A 22,439-nucleotide genomic window follows, 5' to 3' on the forward strand; every position below is an offset into this window, starting at 1 on the left:
TTGCACTGATAATGGAACATTTCTGTTGCATTACACTGTGGACACACATGCGTATATACCGATCCGTTTCAGCGCGGTCCCCTCCGCGGTTATTTAAAAATAAGCAGACCAGTAGATATGCGGTGCAAACCGTGCCGAAACTGCTCAGTAAACACGCATGTGTCCATAGCCTTAATGTACCACTGAAAAAGAAACATCCTGGAAATGATCAAAGCTAAAGTTACAAATTAGAAACTAGACAATATCGCCAGCAGGTGACACTGACAAGCAATTCCAGGCAAGGATTAAAACAGTGCTTAGTATGATGTTGTTCTTTAGCTGGACAGCAAACAGCATACATTAGGAGATACTCATAGGGGCAGATTTACATATGGTCGAATATCGAGGGTTAATTAACCCTCGATATTCGACTGCCGAATGTAAATCCTTAGACTTCGAATATCGAAGTTGAAGGATTTACCGCAATTCCTACGATCGAAAGGAAAAATCGTTTGTTCGAACGATTAAATCCTTCGAATCGAATGGTTCGAAGGATTTTAATCCACCGATCGAAGGATTTTCCTTCGGTCAGAAAATTGTTAGGAAGCCTATGGGGACCTTCCCCATAGGCTAACATTGGCCTCGGTAGGTTTTATTTGCCGAAGTAGTAAAGAGACAGTACTTCGACTATCGAATAGTCGAACGATTTTTAGTTCGAATCGTTCGTTTCGAAGGTCGAAGTAGCCTATTCGATGGTCGAAGTAGCCATTTTTTCTTCTATTCCTAAGTAAATGGGCCCCTTAGTATCAAGTTTCAGTGCAGGTTCCTACACCACAGTGAAGGTGTAAGCTGGAGAAGGGTAGGGAAAGCCGGTGTTCTGAATTCTTTAAACAGCACCAGGAATCAGCAAATGTCAAAATAGGAAAGTGCTTTAAAAGATGGGCATCAAAGGACACCGTGCAGCATTTCAGCAAAACTATCCACTCAGATCTGGCCTATAGACTACTGCTGAGTTACATACCTATCTGTCATTTATGGAAGAAGGGCTCTAATCCCTGGCTGCCAATGCAGCAAGACAAAGAATTGAATAACCTAAGCAGCCAACACATTCAAGGACCTTGGTATTATTAAACTTCCCTGAACATCTATGCTCTTTAGGTACACCTTTAACAGTATTCAGCTGGCAATCGCTTGCACAAATACATACTAATAATTCATTCAGGCACTGGAGAGGCATATGAACCACAGTCTATGCATCTATCCCCTTTGTGCCCACTCTAATATTGGTAATGTAAAAGCTTATTATAATCACAGTTCATAAAAGTGCTAAACAGTACATAAAATATGCAAATATTGTCACATTTTGACTTTTGCTGGGGCAGCGATGAGGACAAAAAAAAAAAACTGGTCCACATCTTAAATATTTTGGTTTAATTGTGCCCCTGGTCCACATGTAATCCTTCCCTCCCTTGGTAGAGGACTATCCCCATGCAGATTTCCAAAAGGGTGCCAAGACCAGCTAGTGTTGTAAAAGTTCAAAAGTAGGGATCAGATGCACCCCATTCACGCAAGAGCCAGAGTTTGTCTATGTGACTCTAACACTCATCTATATTAAGGCAGATGAATTCCTGGATGCACTTTCTGTACTGCTGCTCAGTTGGACTGTTGCTGGGATATTGACCTGGTTGTCCGAATGGTCCTTCTGCTTCCCTCATCTCTTCATTCATCCGAGCAAGTCGAAGCCTGTGTGAAAGGTAAGGATAGCTTTATTCATCTGATTTTGTTCTAGGCAGTGTCTTTTTTTCTTTATTCAATAACATTCTTTATTTATATTATATACTCTCATCCATTCCTCCCTCCATATTACCTCTCTTCCATTATACATGAATAGGCAATGGCCATAGCATAGGCATACCTAGCCACATGTCTGAGTGAGCAAGAGGGCCCACTTGGAGTTTTCTAGTATCCTGTGGGCCAGTCCGACACTGTTTCTTCCTTCCTTTACTGTGAATTTATTTTAGCTCAAAACTTTACTGTTTTTGTAGGCCTTATATTGGATGTGTATGTATACAAAGGGGAAGGCATTATTAGCCTCAGATGGGACATTCTCTGTGGACTTCAATTTAAAAAAACAACCATCTATTTGCAGTATGAGTACCAGGCAATGCTAAATAGGTCTATGGAGAAAGTAATACTTTGAGAAATTCACTTACACTGTGCCATGTATTTAAACTAATGGGCAAAACTACACTTTGTCTCTAAACTTTTGTTCAATACATAGGGCTGGTTAATGATGTTCCTAGAAGAATATTCTCTGTAGAATATTTTAAATAACAGAAAGATGCTGGAATAAGTAAAGTATCCCAAAGCCTTAGTTGTTCTGTAACATAAATGTATAACAAAGACCACTTGGAAATCAGGATAGTTTTGCTTTGAGCTCCAGTGATTTGGGGGGGATCTTCTAAGAAGTGTCTGGGAATGATGCACTCAGTTGCAACTAAATAAAATTCTGACAGATTGAGGGAATAGGAATGATAGAGGGGAATTTAAAGGAAGAAAAGGAGATGCAAACTACAAATTGGGTGTTTACTTCTTAACCATGTTCACGTAATTCAATGCATTAAGCCAGGGGTGTCCAACCTTTTGGCTTCCCTGGGCCACATTGGAAAAAGAAAAATTGTCTGGGGCCACACATGAAATACACAAACACTTTTGATTTGTAAAAGTAAAGAAAATACACAGAAAAGAACTACAATACCAATTGGATAACCAGATGGAGCTATACACTGGAATATGGGACACCTGGACATTAAATAGACTTATTATTGCATTATTATGATGTTTCCTCGGGAACTGAGTGTTTCAAGCTGGGCCAGATTCATATCCACCCCGGGCCGCAGGTTGGACACCACTGCATTAAGCAAATATACACAAAGGAACACTTACAATGTAACAATGTCTGCGTTGGCTGCCTGCACAGCGATGCTGAGCGGATCTTGTCCATCCTCATCTACTGCATGCTGATTGGCCCCTCGTTTCAGGAACAAACAGACCTGACTGGAGAGGAATTGTGTGGCTCCCATTAGATGTACAGTATCAGAAAAGCATGAACATAACATAGAGACCTTAAAACAACAATCAACAAAATTTGAATTCATTACATATAATGCTTTTATAAAAAAAATGGAGTAGAATTGGTTCTCTGGACGTTCTCTGGCTTTCAATTCATTTTGCTAAATATACTACTGAACTATACACAGAAGTACTTACCCAGTATGTCCCAGGTATGTGGCATGGTGAATAGGTGCTCTTCCTCTCATGTCAGTTTGGTTTACGTCTGCCCCATTCTGTAGCAAGAACTCACAAGCAATGAGTGACCCCTAAGAGGAAAGGCACCATATTTCAAGAAAGGTACCAAGAGAGGCTTCTTATTGTTGTGAATGTGAAAAATCCTATTTATAACTTTAACAAAACATTACACTTCCAACAACTCTATCTTTGAAACCACATCAGTATTTGCTACTTCTTAAACAAAATAAATGTTCATTAAAAGGCCAGTACAACATCATACTTTACAAATGATTTACCAAAATGTCCGTATCACCTCCCAATGGGTTGCTATTCCGAAAACACCACAGAGTAAGTCATATTAATACGTGACCTCAGGGCCAACAGAGTCAATGCTTCTTACCCCTAGGACAGCTTGGATAAGGGGGGTCTTGCTTTCATCCTCATCATTAACCCAATTTACATTGGCCCCATTAGCCAGAGCTTCTGCCATAAATGGAAGGTTTCTGGCACGTGACGCCCTGTACATTAACAGCCCTGGATGTAGTTCCCGTAGATCCTCTGGATCTGATGGTTCCTGTTCAGTCTCAGCTTCCCCACTTGAGTCTTCTGAAACCTCACACTCTGAGAAGGCAAAGAGATGAATTACTGGAAGTAAAGAGCAATAATAGGAAAACAGATAATACTTATTTAATGAGATTATAAATGAATTATACCAGTCACCATTTAAATGAACACTTATCGTTCCTTCTCCTTCTCAAACACATCCTTCTGCAACATGTGGCCATAGGGCCCTCAGTGAAACAAAAGGGTTGATTTCGTTGCCACATTTTGATGTACAAGAACACTTATTTCTCAATCATAACTGGCAAACACTGGTTCAACATGCAAGGTAAAAATGAACAACTCAGATGAATCCGTTGACTTCATTAAGTACACAATCTCTTGCTTACATCCCAAATACCATTAGGACCTCTAAGTAGTGATGGGCAAATTTATTCACCAGGCAAAAATTTGCCGGCGTCAAAAAAAAATTTTCCGAAAAAACGGACGCCGGCGTCAAAAACGGGCGCCAGATTCAAAAAAACAGGCGCCGGCGTCAAAAACGAGACGCCATCACTTCCTCTAAGTCATTCATAGGTCAGAAAAGTCACGCCTCACTCTGTATGTATTTGGTACATGGTAAAAGATGGCTACAGGTATTAAATGGTTTTGGCAACTCTATTGTACATTTGCTTTCAGTACACTTATTCTTTTCTAGTGATGGGTGAATTTGCGCTGTTTCCGAAATTCGCGAAACTGCAAAAAACTTCGCTAAACGGTTGTTGTTTTTTGACACCGGCAAATTTTTGCCAGCGAATTTTTGCGCCCGTTTCACGAATCGTGCAAATTCGCCACGAATTTGCACCTGACGAATAAATTCCCCCATCACTATTCTTTTCTATAGCAAGCACAATGCAAATAGGTACAGAGTATTTCTTGAGAGATCACATCATTTTAATGGGAATGGCTTGTCGGGGTCTCATACTGATTTAATGAGCATGAAAACACTGCCAATCTCTGATACCACTTTGATTATCAGATGTTAATTTGATTATCGAAACCAAGGCTGTCCAAATGGAAGCACGTGTGCTGGATATGGCCCTCCAAAGGATTTTTTTGGCACCCAGTCTATTCAAAGGCTCCATGTTACTATATTTAATAATTATTTTAATTAAATCTGCCCCTCCAACATGATGTATGAGATTTAATTGTCCCACTACAGACAGCACTGATGCTAAACCATAATTAATCCTTTACATACCCTATGTCTGATTTAGCAGTGCCAGTAATGGCACCATGTAACATTTTAGTGAAATAATTGCTCATTTACCTTCCTCTGTGACACTGTCCACCACAGCTCCAAATACCAGTATATCACTGCTGCCATCTGTGCTGCCACCGAGTCCACTGTCACTGCTCAAACCTGCAGGGCCAACAAGACACACACAAAAATCACGTGAATGCGACATGTAAAAAGAGAAGGAGACCAGAAATATGTGACAAGTACATCACTGTATGGCTGACATAGCACAGAAATGGCACAGCACTTAACAGGCACACAACACTAAAAAAATCCAAGTGGAATTAGAGAGAATGGTGGGACATCAACACAAGTTGCCACTGTGGAACAAAATACAGCACTACACTGCTACTAATATACAGTATAGCCCCATGGCCTTTCCAAATGAGAAAACATAAATACAAAATATATATAAATATGCAAATAAAAAAAACAAACATATTGGCTGAAATGTGAGCATAATGTTTCCATGCAAAATGAAAATTAAGCAACACTGAGAGCAGCAAGACTTCAACAGACAAATGCTGGAGAAAAATAATCAGTGCACAATCGTGATCCAGCAATCTAATCTGTCTGCAGGGTAATGTGCACCTGCAGAAGGAGCAGATGAATAATGGCAATATGGACTGATCTATATCACTTCGTAATGTTGTAATAATTCAAGTCTTACCCTGCCCAGCTCACTTTCTAGCTCATTCTATCTATCCCCTTCCTTTACTCTTCTTCCTCCTCCTCCTATATTTTTTGTTAAATAGACTATATATACCCTCAAAAATTCATAGCACGTTATGCAAACTGCCTTGCGTGACAGCAATTCATTTAGGATTGGATCTATGGCAAATTAGCCATGCAGGCTGTGGATTCCATACAGTATGTGTTCTACTATAGGTAGGGTGCCAACACTACCTATAGTAGATAACTTAATGGTTAACATTGGGAAATGTGATTATTATTATTGGTTGATTGGAACTCATTAATGCAGGGGTGCCCAAAAGGCAGATCGGGATCTACCAGTAGACCTTTAATTGGTGATCAGTAGATCTCAAGACACTGTCAACAAATAGCTTGTTTAAATCTACCTCTTATTTCATGCTTTTCATATGTTAAGGTTAAATAATAGTTGTTTATTTAGGTTACATAAGAAATAGTTTTTTGTTAAATATAGTAATATAATTTCTCTCATAAATCAATATACTATTTCAGTAATATTTTCCATGAAACAGAATGCTAACAATGCTTTCATGGATGTAGATCATAATGGGACATCATCACTAAAAGTAGACCTTGCATTAGTGAAGTAGGGGCACTCCTGTATTAACGTGTTGCTTGCCAGTTTAAATCTTTTCATTGCTTAAGACCCTAGATCAACATTGCTCCATGTTGGCATGCACAAAATATGCTTACAGACTTGGGGAATTGCTATGAGAGGGCACTGCACCAGAGTATTATGTACATATACATTTTCTTAAGTAAGAGATCATAACAAGCAGCTAGAGAACAAACATCCTTATCAATAACTAGAATTATGTATGACTGTTTTCAAAAAAGGCTCAACTTACAAACCATATCTATTTGGCCTGAATGGACTGCAATACCCAAAACCAATGAAACAAATTCCTTTCCCTTGTGCATTTGTGTGTATTTGTCTGTTGCCGCTGACCTTACCTCCATCCCGGAGGAACGGCATAGCGCTCCCACCGGGCTCAGCTCCACTGCCAGTCCACGGTACAGCTGGCAGGGGGTGCTGCGCAGGAAGCAGATTGACACCTAAGAGGAAGGTGAGGGCATTGTCACAGAGATCAACAAAAATTATATAAAACCTATTTTCATTAGTAAAATAGGAAGACGGTACAAGTATATCGGACTTCTAGGGCTCTGAGATCATACACCTGTTCATGAAAAATAATTTTACTCTTATAGAGATGCAACCAATAGTTTAAAAAGCTTGCAATAGTAACACCCCTTTTAATTTAATTTCATTAAACTACCTGGCACACATACATACAAACTGATACTTAATACATACAGTAGTATTAGGGTAGTGCCAGACATTGCGGATTTCGGCCTGCGGAGAAATGTAGGCCATGAATCCACTTGTCCTCTGCTGCTTGATGTGCCAGACAGATGCGTCAGATTTTTGTGTTGAAGTGCAAGATTTCCACCATGTTTGCCTGCACCCGAGCTGAGGCAATGTATTCAGGTGCAAGCACATCGAGCAGCTGAGATGGAGGGTATTATTGGCCTGCATTTCTCAGCAGAGCGAGATCAGTAATGTCAGGCACTACCCTTAGAAGCCGGTTCCCAGTTCTGGCTACGGAACCATCTTCATACCTTTCCCTGCATTACTGACAAAATAACAACATTTTAAGCATTTGTCAATATGATGAATTATTGAGTCCAAACAATAGAAGAATAACATGGTACAGTACATATAAACTAGGGATGCACCGAATCCAGGATTCGATTCAAGATTCGGTCAGTATTCAGCCTTTTTCAGCAAGATACAGATTAGGCTGAATCCAAGTGCCTGGCTGAACGGAATCCTAATCCTTAAAATCATCGGACTTTTCGTCACACAAAGGAAGTAAAAAATTTTTTTAACTGCACACACAGCTCGCAGTTCTCTTTAGCCCTTCCAGTCCTTGATGTGTATATGAAATTAGGGTTTGCATTTGGTTCAAGATTTGGCCGAATCTTTCACAAAGGATTTGGGCTTCAGCCGAATCTTTCACACACAATGCCAAACTGCTCAAACGAACTTGTTCTAACTGTGATGGGACTGTGATGGTGCAATGCCTGTTTATTTGCTCTTTAAATCTCATATTGGGTCCTATTAAGAGTCTGCCATTGTCTTATGCTGGCTAGCCATACTCCACTTTATGACCTCCCATAGGCTTAGCTTCCTGCTGTGTAAATGCCTTTACAAATACTAGCAGGAGCATGTCTGACATCGTGGTTTTAATGATCAATGAACACAGTGAAAAATACTGTACAGCAGATACAAGTCTCAGCATTTTCTATTAGCTTTTATATTTACAATTCCGCAGGAACATCTTAGGCCATTATGGCCTTTTGTGCTACTGACATTTAACCTTATCACACTTTACAAAAGGCATGATGAAAGTGTGACTATCCTAATAATGAAGCGGAGCCAGTCTTTTAGTGACTGAAAGGATCACTTTGCCCCAGTAGAAAAGTTTCATTTTAGTAAATGTTGCCATTTATTTTTCACCAATGTAAGAAAGGTTTTTTTATGAAAGTTAAAGTAGAATTACTCAGTGAACATTGAAAAAATACATGACCAAAGCTTGAACATCATTACTGATTTCCATTCTTTTAATAATGAAAACATAATAAAAAAAAATATATATGTATATATTGGAGCAATGTTGAGCTAGCCACCTTAGCAATGAATTCTTTTTGTTTTTTCAAAGAAAAATGTTATTGATTTTATTAAGCTTTACAAAGAACAAATAAACTTAAATAATAATTTTCTCAGTATTTTAGAAACAGACATTAAAAGCAAAAACAGAGTAGGGTAAGTAGGGAAGAAAGGCTGCCCCAAACCTGGCTCCCACTATGGGCTCCTGTTTTGGTCAGAATTGTATGTAATCCGCATGTTTGATGTGTTTATTATCTTTGTATACAGCACTGTGGAATATGTTAGTGCTTTATAAGTACTTGTAGGCTCTATAAAGTTAATAGACCAGGATGAGCCAGACATTTCTTATAGACATCCAAAGCATGTCTACACATTTCTTTCACATAATATAATAAAGCTATAAATTTTTAAAGCTCTGCCATAGTTGTTCATAACTACATCCTACAGTAGCAAATTGTGGGTGGATTAATTTTGGTGGTGGCCTACATTCTCAGTTAAGAGGTCAATAGTATAAGACCAAATGGTAAAGGACTATTATATTTAAAAAGAGCAAATGATACCCTTGATTATTTACTTATAATTTATCTACTTGATTAGAGGTGAGGTCTGATTAAAAAAAATCAGTATAACAGAATAAAATTAATTTGAAGAAAAAGAAAAGCACCCCGTCTCCAAACTTTATTATCTTTCCAATTCTAAAAACAAAGGACCACGGGAATTTAAAGAAACAATAAATACCAACTGTGCACCAACAGCAATTTAATCACCTTAGTAATTGGTGGTGAGCCTTTGCTTAACCTAAAATTTCTTAATAAAGTGCAATTGTTTCAATTCATTAATTATCTAGTTGCAAAACAATTGGTTAGTGCCTCCTTATGATGAAACAATTCATTAATAACTATATAAAGTGCATTTATAGAAATGCATTCAAAATTAATCAAATGACTTGATAGCAATCAATAAATATAAAATCGCTGTAACAATAAATAATAATTAAATTAATTTTCCAGTCGATTGTAATTAGTAATAGTAGAATTAATTGGTGACCATTAAAAAAATATCCCTTAAATTAATTCCCAATCAGCTCAAATTCATAAGAAAATAGTAGGAAAAGGAAATATAGAGAGGTGGAGTTGTCCCGTTAGCTACTGCCTTTAATTTTTCTATCCCTGTTACACCACAAAGCTGTAGAAGGCAGAGTAGCCAGTACTGTGGTCTTGAATATTAGCTTGCCCTAAACTGTGGAGAGAACTAACTGTAACCTCAAAAACCACAAATCCTCTGTACCCTTGGAGTTCCAGTGCCGGAGTGCAATAGAGAAAAAGAGAATAAGTTGAAATGAGCAATGGGTTAACTACACGCCACCCCCTTGACCGTTTCCAAATAGAATTTCTAAAACTGCTTTTGATTCAAAGTATTAAAACCAATAATGTGCAGTATGTGCAGAGATCGGCCATGCGCGGTTCGCAAAATTAGCTTTCTCAAGGCGAATGGCAGCTATTCGGGTGATATGCGATTTAAATCATGTGGAGGCTCTCGCTGGAACTTCTCTGTAGCGACGTTCAGTTCTCTCGCGAGAATCTCTTTAACACCTTACGCTACGTAGCTGAGTCTAAGAAAGTCGGAAGCCTGTACTTCCCACTGGGTGAATTGGGATTTGGTTTTGAGTTTTTTTCTTCCACTAATCCATTCTAGGATTTAAATTAGTATTGTTAATCCCTTCATCTAAACATATATACATGGAGTAGTCCTGCAAGGCACATATTTCTACATCTGTTAGGATTTCCCTTTCATCCAATTCCTTATTACCAAAATATTTAAAGAGAAGTTTTCCTCAAGTAAGTTCAAATATGTCAAGTTGATAAGTGGGTGAGAAGATAATCCCTTGCTGAGTATGTCAATATGTGCAGTAGTGAGGGAATAACCAGACAGATTTATGACATTTAGTGATTGTTTCTCTTTTCGCTCCTCCCAGGAGTGCATAGTTCACTTTCGACTTTTCCCTCAGATTGAATTTCTCTTTCCCCCATTAGTGATATTTGGTCGGACCCCGGAGATTGGGATGTGTCCTTCAATTTCCTCCCCTGTCCTAAAAATTGGGTACTGTGTAGTATTTGTATAATTTTATGTACTGTTTCCTGTAATTGGCGGTTCTTCTCTAGGGTTGTGTTCTACCTGTGTATTAGGGATATTCTCTCCACCGTTCTCATAGTGACTAGGTTTGGGGTTCCTTTTTATCCCTCCCTCTGTTCACCCATGTGGCAGTTCTCCTATTGTACTGATTCTCTTTCTTATGTGACCATCTTTATACTTGATTAGAAGAGTCATCTTGGATGTCTCTAGCTAATTTGTTCTTTTTAGAGCCTAGTAGAGATGTTTCTAATTGATTCATCCCCTTCATAATGCTTTCATAGTTGGGATCTAATTCTACTTCATTTTTAATTCTATCCATTTTGGTATGTATTTCTTGGATGTGTCTATCAATTTGGGTGAGTTTCTTCTCCTCTTCTACTATCAGGAAATCCATTAGTTTAAAGGAAAATTCACTTAAAATAGCTTATCAAATATCCTTAAACCTCTGGCAAGGTGACTCAAAAGTTGGAAATATTTGTACTCTTAAACCTCTTGGGATAGACCCTTCATTTTGTATTTTATAAAAAACTGTAAGTTTCACCAGGATCTACATTGTTTGGTCATTAGCCATTCAAATGCATCAAATGTCTCTCTTAAATCACCATTATCCCCTTGATGATTAGGAATATGTGATTTGAATATAGAGTCAAAATCTTTTAATCTGTTTGAAGTTATTTAGTTCAAATCCTTAGTCAGGTCAATACAGGTATAATACAAGGGATCAGGAACAGGTAAAGGACTATTATAATGAAGCAACGAATATTTACACTCAAAACACTCATTCACGGTTTGCCAATCTAAGAAAAAAAAAACCCTAGCAAAGCTCCAGCTTAATTAAAATAGCAAGTAAAAGGTCTTTTGATGTATACTTACTGCGTGGCCCAGATCCTGTATCAAAGTAAGAAAACAAAGAGTCCAGCTCATCTGGGCAGAACAAAGAATCCCGACGGAATTTCCTCTCCATTTTTGCTGCTAAGAAAAGAAAAATTGACCATTTCAGAGAAATACAGGAGCATTGTATGTAGGGATGGTGCCTAAATTAATATATAGAAAATACTTTTTACTCAAAAGTTTTGTTTGTGACGCAAGGCAATGTAATTGGGCAGAAGTAATTACTGTGTTGCTATTATTCATGGAGAATTATGCTGCTAATTGCACACTGTGAGTCAATGCAGGCAGAAGCAGCATAAACATTATTTTTCCTAAATTAAATTTAATATAAGGCAATGCAAATTTTGTATTGGCTTTTTAACATACAAACATAAAACAGAACAATAAAAAAGGTAAATGCTAATAGTAGTGTGTTTTGTGTGTGACCAATGCAAACCGAAAAGGGAGACAAGGAACGCAAAAGGAAGGTGAGATTAATAGTTTTTTTCTTTGTTTGGTTTTAGGAAACTACATTAATAATTGTATTGGTAATATTTAGATACTGTGGAAAAGATGTGCACGCTCCTGGTGGAACCTATATAAAAGCATCTCCATTAGAAATGGATTTGTAAAGTGTAAAATGTAAAGAGAAAATTTGTTAGAAGATAAAACAAATGTCTTGCAAAGTTTTGCGAAAAACAGAGGCAAATTACATACATACATCCTGTCTCAGTACTAGATACTTTCTATTTTTAATTGCCTTAGCCAATTGATTGCAATTTATTTGGAATTGCAATTTATTTGGAATTACAAACTATATCTATCTATAAAGTGAAATTGTATGTCCAAAATGATAACCAGAGCTGCATACCTGAAGAAAGCATGGCTGGAGAAGCACTGCCCATCTCGTGTCTGAATTTCCTGCGGGTGGAGGGCACTTTGGTGGTGCTGTTGTTACGGTGGCATTTCTTCATACTCCATCTTTGTGGTTTCCTGTCATTTTCTACTTCCACTGTCCCTAACCTTTTCAAGAACTTCTTCTCCACATATTTGGCCTTTATCCAAATTTCTTTGTTCTGCCTTAAAAAAAAACAAGAAACAACGTTTTAGAAAAGGCAAATAGTAAGCAAACTTTTCTGTGTTCTGACCCAATGCTTTCTTTGGCTATTGTTGCTTTACAACTTTGACTGCCAGAGGGGCATTATAGTTCCAAAAAACAGATGGAGGGCTCAGTTTCATGCCAAAACTAAATTATAAAAATATACCGACAGGCCCGGATTTGTGGCAAGGCCACAAAGGCCCGGCCTAGAGCGGAACATTTGTAGGGGTGGCATGCCGCCCAGCCGCATCTATATTTCCTACAAGAAACCCGGACCGGAGTTACAGTGGTAGCTGCACTGAGTGGTGAGTTTCAAAGTGAGCTGGGGGTTAAGGGGCGCGCATGCAATAGTGTTAGCGTGCGTGCACACGTCAGGGTTGGCTTAGGGGCGCCTTATTAGCAAATCCGCCACTGCCTATCAATAAAAAATACAAGTGAATTCACAGCATTTTTATGCCAGCATATCTCTTATTTATATGTATCAGCTTTAAATTTTTATATGTAGGCTCATAAAACTCATATGCAAAGATGGCACATGAATTCTCAACTTCCCAGCACAAGTGCAGGTAAGATGGACCAAGGCGTGGTAGCATATCCAAACTCATACGAACATTCGAAATTGAATTTCCAGCAAGTGAAATATAGAAATAAAATACATACCTAGAACACCCTGATGTTGGCTTTTTGAGGCCTAAGTGCTCACATTTTGCCTCGTAGATCTGGTTTATTGTGCTGTTTCCTAATTCACACATCAGCTGAATGAAGAGCAAAAGAAAGGGCAAAAATTCCAGGTTAGTCAGAATTCATGGATCCACTGCAAAAATGAATTCAGATTTTAAGTCATTGCTTTATTATATTACACTTTAGTCTGATTGGCTTCTCCAGTTCCAAATGAGATTTGTTTTAATGAGCTAGAGCACTGCTTTCACTCACAAAAAGTTTCAGATTTTGCTATTTATCTGGAGTTTAACTCTTATAAAAGGCAGATGATAGGATTTCTGCAATCTTTTCTGTTTATACGGTCTAAATTAGGCTGCACAGTATATATTCTTTGTTTTTAATACGTATGCCTTACTAACCTTCAGTAACTCTGGTTCCCAAGAATCCAAAGTCAAGGAACGGACTTTAGAGAAGTGCACACCAAGACTCCTAAAAGATAAAAAAAAAATCCAGATTTGAGGCAGTGGCGTAACTAGATATTACTGGGCCCCACAGCAAATTATTTTTCAGGCCCCCAAAATGTTTAGAGGTTGACTTGTTTCTCCAATATTTATTGAAATTGTATATGAATTAGGGCCTCATGGGGCCCCTATACCTCCTGGGCCCCCCTGCAGCCGCAGGGTCTGCTTCCTCTATAGTTACGCCCCTGATTTGAGGAGGAAAACATCAGGGACGCTGATATATTTGACATTGTTTTGAATAAGTTACAATTTAGCTAGTATCTGGGATCTTGAATCTGCTCCCCAAAGTTCTCTCTGGGGAGAAGTGTTTGTGAAAATATATAACATATACTTGCATGAATATAATGTTACCTCTTAAGATTAGAGGAAAAGTAGGCTACAGTTTTACAGTATGCACATAATTAGTATAACTTTTTTTGGTTTTATACAGGTTTGCATTTTCTGTTGATCACGGATGTAACATGCTTCCACATATGTACCTGTGAATCCCAGAACACTCAATGCAAAGTGTGATGCCCAGATTAATGCTGGCCCATCGAGGATCAGTCTGCCCGCAGTCACAGCACTGGTCATTCCCTGCTATGCTCTGCACTCTCTGCAGAATGCTCTCTCCTTTCACACTGCGCTCCCGGGAATCACTGGCAGAATCAATGCTGCTAGTGGAGGGGGAAGCCGTTCTATCAAGGCGCTAAAAGAGACATTTAACAGAATAATTAAAGGTATTAAAGGGTTTCAGTCATATAATTATTTTTTTGTAATACTTGATACAATGTGCTATGATAAACAGAGCATGGCTGCACATCCCTGCTGTATAGCACTGGCTGGGTTTTTCCCCACTACATGCTGTATTATTATTGTGTACCTGTGTAAGTGCACCTGAAAATGTATTGATTTGATATACCCATTGCCATTTTAATAAATCTCTTGTTATAAAAAAAAGTGTGCTAAAATAGGGGATGATGGGTGCACATCCATTAAGTTCATGAGATGATCCGCACCTCTATGTAATAGTTATCTGGAGTCTCCCGATACGCAGAGGCAATACTCGCTTGCACTGCCTGGATCCACGATTGTCGGAGCTTTTCAGAGTCAGCCTGAAGCATGCAGCTCCTGGAAAATACAATGTCAGAATAAGAGATATAATATTGACACATTAGCTGTTCCTTCTTTCGGATATACTGTGTAATACGAGGCCAAAAAGAATGTTTCGGAATAGGTAGGCGTCACTTACTGCAATGACTTTCATGTGTCACATGTGCCAATTAGAAAACAATATTCTGCTGTATTATAAAGGAATGTAGAAACCTAGCAGAGGTTTTTTGTACCTGTCTTGCACCTGAAGGAAGGTGGGCCGGGTTCCAGACTAAATGCAATAATATCACAAATTATGGATAATGGTTACAGTAAATCAGAACTTTTATACTAAATAATGGAATAGCCAAAACAGATTCAAACTGCAGTGCACTAAAAGACTCATATAGGTGGCGCTAGAGTTTATCTATTGTGAAAAGATTTTGCTGCACACACAATGAAAAGATTCTATGGACTGGGCAATGACAATGGAAGTTGACCAACTTGACCTCAAAGTGCTTCTCCCTCCAGATGGTTTTAATGCATTTCCAAAAAAGTTTAGAAGAGTGTATATGCATGGCAGATGTGCCCAGAAGGATTCGCTATTGATCTTTTAATATGCACAGAGGCAGCACGGTTTCCAAAAATAACATCTGTGGCCAGAGATCTGAACAGGGGCAAAAGCTCAGCAGCTCCGCGGCCTACTGTATCTTACCAATTCCTTTGCTTCTCTTAGTGCCGGCAATGACAAACAACACGTTATTTATAGACTATAATTGAAAAGGTTCTTCTCCAAATCCTTTGAGGTTATATATATGATAATATGTTCACCTTTGTGCTGTGTAGTGCAAGTTTTGCTTAGCCATATTCTTCTAATTTAGCTGCAGATTTGTTTATGGAGGCTTATGAATAATGCAAGGACACAGAGAACTCAGACAGAGCCAGAATAACATGCTGCAACACTCAGGGGCATATAGACTCCTGACCAGATGGAGATTCTCCCATACTGCAGGGGAATGCAAAATGCAGCTGGACTTCCATCTGGGACAGGAGCATCTACAAGAGAAATATTTATAGACTATGTAACAACTGTGCTACATTCTTGGGGCCTATTGCTACTGAGCATCAATACACTTTGCCAGAAACAACACAACACAAACATTTTCCAGTACCACTAGTGGATATCTAAACTTGGTCTGCAAGAAATATGCATTAGTCAACACGAAAAAGCAATTATCCCGTGTTTTTGAAGGCTGTTGTGGAATTCTAGGAGCTATAGTAAAACAAGAGTAGAAATGTAATGTGGGAGAAAGTCTTGGTGTTTCCATGTTTGACCACATATGTAACTTACTTGGAAGGCGAGACAACCTCAAAGCAAAACCGTCTTTCTATATCCTCACAAGGCTTCACAGTGCATAGTCTCAGATCCTCCACCACCACAGTCAGAACATCCTGAAACAAAAATGGTGACAGTCATTAACAGCGCCTTAAATGGGCTAGCCAAGCTTCAGGAAAGATTTAGGACTCAGATGATCACTTAAACCTGTGCTCCCCTGCATTTAGTTTTAATGTGTTCAGTCACGGGGGAGTGCAGGACGAAACTTTACTATTTCTTCCTTTTGGGCACATACTGGCACAGACGTATGTAAGCTCCGGATGCAGGTGGAAAGCAACATGCAATAGTTGTGGCCCCCCTTCAAGTCACTGGTTACTGACTGGTAACCAATAAGAGAGCGACAAAGCAGTAAGTAGTGTTTTGGCTATTATGTTGACATCCAGTTTACCCACCATACATTACACAATTTTGCCTAACTAACTATATTGAAAACATTTTTCATCTTGCACAGCCTATCTATTTGCCCAGTTTTTATTTTTAAAATGAACAATTCATTTAAAACCCACAAAAAATTAATATAATTTCATAAATTGCTTAGACAAGGCCTATGTTTTAATGTACAGTTCAACACTGTATGTACAAGTGGTTCTAGCAGAGGCCAATTACATTTATTGATCATATTTGTAATGTAACAATACATTTTGGGGGCAGAGGTGCAGTGAAGGTGCTAATGACCCTATTGTGCAGAGAGGGAACCCTGTAAATTACCTCCCATGTGTAAATGTACAATTTGCTCAGGGTTATTTTTGTAAACCCCTCATGCTATTAGTGCCAGTGGTTCCATAGTGCAGTTGCACTATATATTGGCTGCTCGTGTATTCCTCTGTGGAAAGTGATTCCAATCAATGGTGAACCTGGTTCACACTTTAATCAGTAGGTGCGGCACAGTGTGCACATTGTATTCCAAGTTTGGAAGGGTAACCATTTATGCCCAATTGTTGCAAAAGGATGCAGAGCTATCGAGCAGGCAGTGACAGTACGGCTTTTATAGTGGAGCTTTAAAGAAGCAATAAACACCTGTGTTGTTTTCAGTGTCACTTTTTTTCTGAGTAAAATTACACTAAGGGGCAGATTTATTAAGGGTCAAATTGAAAATTCAAATTTGAATTTTCAATTTTATTTATAGTCAAAACGGTCAAATTCGACTAGAGAATTCGAGTTTTTTAAAAAAAAGATTTAATTTTCAAGATTTATAATACTCTGGCCCTTTAAGAATTCGAATTTGACTATTCGCCACCTAAAACCTGCAGAATTACTTTATAAGTCAATGGTAGAGGTGCAGTGACCAATTTGGAGATGTTTGTAGCCTTCCAGACATTCAAGTTTTTTTCTGAGAAAAAACTCAAATCGAGTTTGGTTGAATTAGAAGCGAATTTGATTTGAGTTTTCGGGTCAGTAAAATTTGTCTGAGTTTGAAATATTACATTTTTTAAATACATTTTCCCCAATTGAATTTCGAGTAAAATCAAATTCATGTGAGTTAAAAAAAAACTCACATGAAATCAAAATTCGAATCTTGATAAATGTGCCTCCCCAAGTAACTTCTCAGGTGTCAAATAGAATTTTAAAAGACAATCAGAGTAAGTTGAGATGCTCCCCTGGGAAATAAAGGTGGCCATACACAGGGAGATCCGCTCATTTGGCGATTGACATCGGGGAAGCCCGTCCGGTGGCCCTACACACGGCCAATAAGCTGCCGACACGGTCTGTCAGCAGCTTTTATCGGCACGTGTATGGGGGGCCTTAAGTTGTACACCAAGATTTATCACTTGAATGTTAAGCTCTTACACTCACCTTTAGCTTCTTTTGATAAACCAGTTGGCTGTTCTGGATGGAGAACCATCTCCTGTGGCACAAAAGAGAATGTAGTTACAGTCTGATTTCAATAAATTGAAAAGGTTTTGTAGCTTCTGCTATGAGGATTCTTTATGCTGATCTTCCATACTGAACCTTCCAAAGCATTTCAGTCTTATGAGGGATGTAGTCATTTCAGTTTGCAGAATCCTCATTAATGCTTTGGGGTATTGGTTGGATTAAGAATGAATGACTATACTGTGTTTTGGGCTAGTCCACACAAGGAGATTCGGGGAGATTTTGTCGCCTGGCGACTAATCGCCTTGTCTTTTGCTCGACTATCTCCCCAAAACGCATCGCCGCGTGTGCATTAGCGCAGGCGACTTTGCGTTGCAGCCTATGGGGAAAAACGCCGAGGCAGTTCGGGGAGATAGTCGCGCAAAAGACGAGGCTATTAGTCGCCAGGCGACTAATCTCCCCGAATCTCCTCATGTGGCCTTACCCTTAAAAGTCAGACGTGAAGGAAAAAGTTTAGACAACAATAAATTTGCCACACTGGTTTGAATAACTAACTGATCTGTTTTATATGCTGAACCAAATCTAAAGTTAATTCAAACTGGTTCAGCCAAATCTTTTGAAGAAGACTTAGGGGCATATTTATCAAAGGTCGAAGTTAAAAAAACTTCGAACTTCAAATTCAAAAAGACCAACCGAATGGAAGTCAAAGTTTTTTGGGGTTGAAGTGGGCGAAATTCGGCCTACTTTGAATCGTACGATCTTACTTCGATTCAAAGTTTTTTTTTTAACTTCGACCTTCGATCTCCCAAACTCCCCCAATTGCCTCCATACAAGTTCTAGGAGGTTCCCCATAGGCTAAAAGAGCACCCTGGCAGCTTTTAGGTGGCGAATGGTCGAAGTCGAAGTTCGAATTTTGAAGTTTTTTCAAATTTGAATCGAAGATGGACTATTCCCTAGTCGAAGTACATAAAAAATAGCTCGAAATTCAAAGTTTTTCAATTCGAAACTTCACCTCGACCTTTGATAAATCTGTCTCTTAGTATTTGGCTGAATCCAAATATATTCAATCAGTGGAATCCCTAAGAAATATATTAACACTGTATGAGGAAGGGAAGAATCTCATAGAGTATGCAACTTCCAAGCAACAGAAACTGCATTGCCAGGAGCATAGGACGCTCGTCCTAGAGTGAGCACACCTCAGTAGATGTCATTTATAATCCTTCTGCATGTGGTATCACATACTCCTAAATTACAATACTATAGAAAGCCACCATTAGTAAACCAGCTGGTTTCGAATCCTTGTTACTAGCATAGCTCATTGAGGCTGCATCACCATACTAACCGGTTCCACGTTTTAAACGCATTGCTGGCCCTCTTGAAGAGATATCCTTCCATTACAACTCCATTAGGAGCATCAACATTAAAATCAGCCTTGGAGTCATCATAGGAAAAGTCCTGGAATAAACAAACACTGATGTCATGGCAAAAGTAAAACCAGCAGGGATCCCTTAAAGGATGAAATTGATAATATAATTTTTAATGTTAATATACAATGTATGTATCTGGATGGTCACGTGCTTGTCACTTCAACAGACACAATGGGAGGGAATTCACAAAAGTGGAGAGAGCCCATTTTTGGAGTAGAAGTGGTGGTAAAATGGTGTAAAATACTTTCTCCATATTCACAAACAGAAATCTGCCTAAATTCTGACTAATATTTTCATATTTTAGTGAAAGAAAGACAGTTTACAGACACTTTTATGAATTTGTCTTTCAAATGAGATTTTAAATGACATTTTCTCCCAATGGAGTAAGGGCTTCAGCACACAGGCAGATTTTGGGATATTTAGATGCCTGGCGACTAATCACCTCTTCTTCAGGGCAGCAATCTCCCCGAACTGACTTCTCCCTGACTTCCGCCTGCTAAAATGAAAAATTGCCTGCAGCAATGCACTCACGGCGATTCGATTTCCGTAATCTATTCACGAGGAAACTTCAGGCGACTTCGGAAATCGAAGCGCCACGAGTGTAGGTGCCCCATTGGGGAATTATAAGCATATTAATAGGGATTAGCATTTTAAAGTCAGGGCACACGTTTCTGTCTAACCCAGGGGTCCCCAACCTTTTTTACCCATGAGCCACACTAAAGTATAAAATAATGTTGGAGAGCAACACAAGCATGCAAAAAGTTCCTGGGGGTGCCAAATAAGGGCTGTGATTGGGTATTGGTAGCCTCTATGTGGACTTGCAGCAAACCGGAGGCTCTGTTTGGCAGTACACATGTTTTTATGCAACTAAAACTTGCCTTTCAGCTAGGAATTCAAAAATTAGCACCTGCTTGGAGGCCACTGGGAGCAACATCCAAGGGGTCGAAGAGCAAGATGTTGCTCACGAGCTACTGGTTGGGGATCACTGGTCTAACCCTATAGGTGTAAAAGCCTCATTAAAGGAACAGTAGCATGAATTTTTTTTTTATAAAAAATTTGCTTACCCTTAACGAAAAAAAAAAACCACCAGCACACATTTAACTTTACATTCGCAAAGACTTTATTAAGTAATATCTTACTGATTGCCTTCTATAGGAGATAGCCAGGGAGGAGAAATCGAGCGCCGCCAGATGGATCGCGCCTTTTCAGAAGAGGAGCACAAGCGGAGTATCGGTAAGATATTTCTTAATAAAGTCTTTGCGAATGTAAAGTTAAATGTGTGCTGGTGTTTTTTTTCCGTTAAGGGCAAACAAATTTTTTATAAAAAAAAAATTCATGTTACTGTTCCATTAACAAAACAAGTAAAACACTGATTAAATTAAAAGTGTATACTATACAATTTTTATGTAAAACGTTTTTTAACTCACACTTAAATTATTTTACTAGTTTTAGCTTAATGAATGAGGTAATATTAGCAATTTGAGTGAATATATTATCTAAAGGAAAAGAAAAGCTTCCCAGATACTTTTTTAGTTTAAGCAGCACTGAGACACTTGACCTAAGATCATAAAGCATATTTATGATACAAATCCCTATATCACGCAAAATAACATTCTTTGCATTTAGACCCTTATATCTTGTTACAGAAGTGGAATTACACAAACATGTAGGCAGATTTAGAAAGGCAGGTTATACTGAAAAAAAAGATGTATAATTTTCTCAGGTAAAATAAACCCATCCCTGGAAATTCCAATATGATGGCTGACTGACAGGTAAAGTAAGAGTTAAAGACAAATTCATGTCGTTAAAATTCACAAAGTGGAGATAGAGGTTTGTAAATTTGGAGTGAAATCCGTAATTTTTTCTCCACTTTTATTTTGTCTCAATTTCAGCACTTTGTGAATTCCCCCCAATGATTTTAATATTATTAACTGTTGGGGCTAAGTACGAAAGAATTGCAGGTTTGGGACATATTTTACCAGAATTCTCAGGACCTGGGGTTTTCTGGACAATGAATCGGTCTGTAATTTGGATCTTCATACCTTAAGTCTACTTAAAAAAATCATTTAAACATTAAATTAACCCAGTCGGTTTGTTTTGCTTTTAATAAGGATTAATTCTATTTTAGTTTGGATCAAGTACAATTTGAATTATTTGAATAAAATGGAGTCTATGGGGGATGGCCTTCCTTAATTGGACCTTTCTAGATAATGGGTTTCCAGATAACAGATCCCATGCCATCACAATTCCATACCCTGCTTTCACTTCAGTATTCCAGCATTACTGCATCCACCACAACACTTTGTGACTTCTGGCAAGCACAAGTATTCTTATAAAGCAAATCCCAGATTTCCATTTCAATATATTTGGAGTTAATTTTACATGATTAAAGCGGTTATTGATGTTGAAGACATTTATCTGAGAGGGCTGTGGTCACACCTTTGCACACACACAAAGTAACACAATTAAACACACCTCACTGATTCCCTACACACTTCCACAGTTGCAAAAACAACTCTACAGCAAATTGTACTTAAGCAAGTTACTTTACATATAATTACACTTGGGTTAATTGCTTAATTACTAGAAATATCTACCTGCACAGCTTGGGATAATTGGCTTTGGATTGATTGTTTAATTATATACCAGTTAGTGAAATTGTAAAAACCTGACCTGCTGATTAGTTGGCCTCACATTGTTGGTTTTGAGGAAAAACAAATATGACGATATGTTTCTTCCAAGCTAATATCACATAATGCCATTTCTCCAATGCATTTATATGCTGAAGAATTTGCCCAGTGCTCTCTCAACCTGTGGCTTGTGAGCAACATGTTTCTCTCTGACCCCTTGTTTGTTGCTCCCAGTGACCTCAAAGCAGGTTCTTATTTTTGAATTCCTGGCTTGGAGGCAAGTTTTAGTTGCATAAAAACCAGGTGCAATGCCAAACAGAGCCTCTTG

At 38.5% G+C, this 22,439-nt stretch overlaps 1 protein-coding gene across 6 annotated transcripts in view; it reads right to left on the reverse strand.

The window, feature by feature from the left end:
- Nucleotides 1-22,439, reverse strand: part of acap3.S (ArfGAP with coiled-coil, ankyrin repeat and PH domains 3 S homeolog) — a 134,605-nt gene that overhangs the window by 7,344 nt on the left and 104,822 nt on the right. The window contains exons 11-25 of one of the 6 annotated variants that reach the window (XM_018227879.2): nt 19,397-19,509; nt 18,037-18,088; nt 16,198-16,298; nt 14,774-14,885; nt 14,255-14,463; nt 13,674-13,743; nt 13,255-13,349; nt 12,367-12,575; nt 11,499-11,594; nt 6,776-6,877; nt 5,141-5,233; nt 3,671-3,891; nt 3,250-3,359; nt 2,926-3,036; nt 1,661-1,722 (exon numbers count right to left, since the gene is read on the reverse strand). In XM_018227879.2, coding sequence (XP_018083368.1) covers nt 1,661-1,722; nt 2,926-3,036; nt 3,250-3,359; nt 3,671-3,891; nt 5,141-5,233; nt 6,776-6,877; nt 11,499-11,594; nt 12,367-12,575; nt 13,255-13,349; nt 13,674-13,743; nt 14,255-14,463; nt 14,774-14,885; nt 16,198-16,298; nt 18,037-18,088; nt 19,397-19,509 — 1,756 coding nt within the window. Of the gene's footprint in view, nt 1-689; nt 1,723-2,925; nt 3,037-3,249; nt 3,360-3,670; nt 3,892-5,140; nt 5,243-6,775; nt 6,878-11,498; nt 11,598-12,366; nt 12,576-13,254; nt 13,350-13,673; nt 13,744-14,254; nt 14,464-14,773; nt 14,886-16,197; nt 16,299-18,036; nt 18,089-19,396; nt 19,510-22,439 lie in introns of those variants that run through there. The other 5 variants (XM_018227878.2, XM_018227882.2, XM_018227883.2 and 2 more) reach the window with 5 other exon arrangements.

The sequence above is a fragment of the Xenopus laevis genome, chromosome 7S (genome assembly GCF_017654675.1).
Source record: "Xenopus laevis strain J_2021 chromosome 7S, Xenopus_laevis_v10.1, whole genome shotgun sequence".
In the NCBI taxonomy this organism is placed as follows: domain Eukaryota; kingdom Metazoa; phylum Chordata; class Amphibia; order Anura; family Pipidae; genus Xenopus; species Xenopus laevis.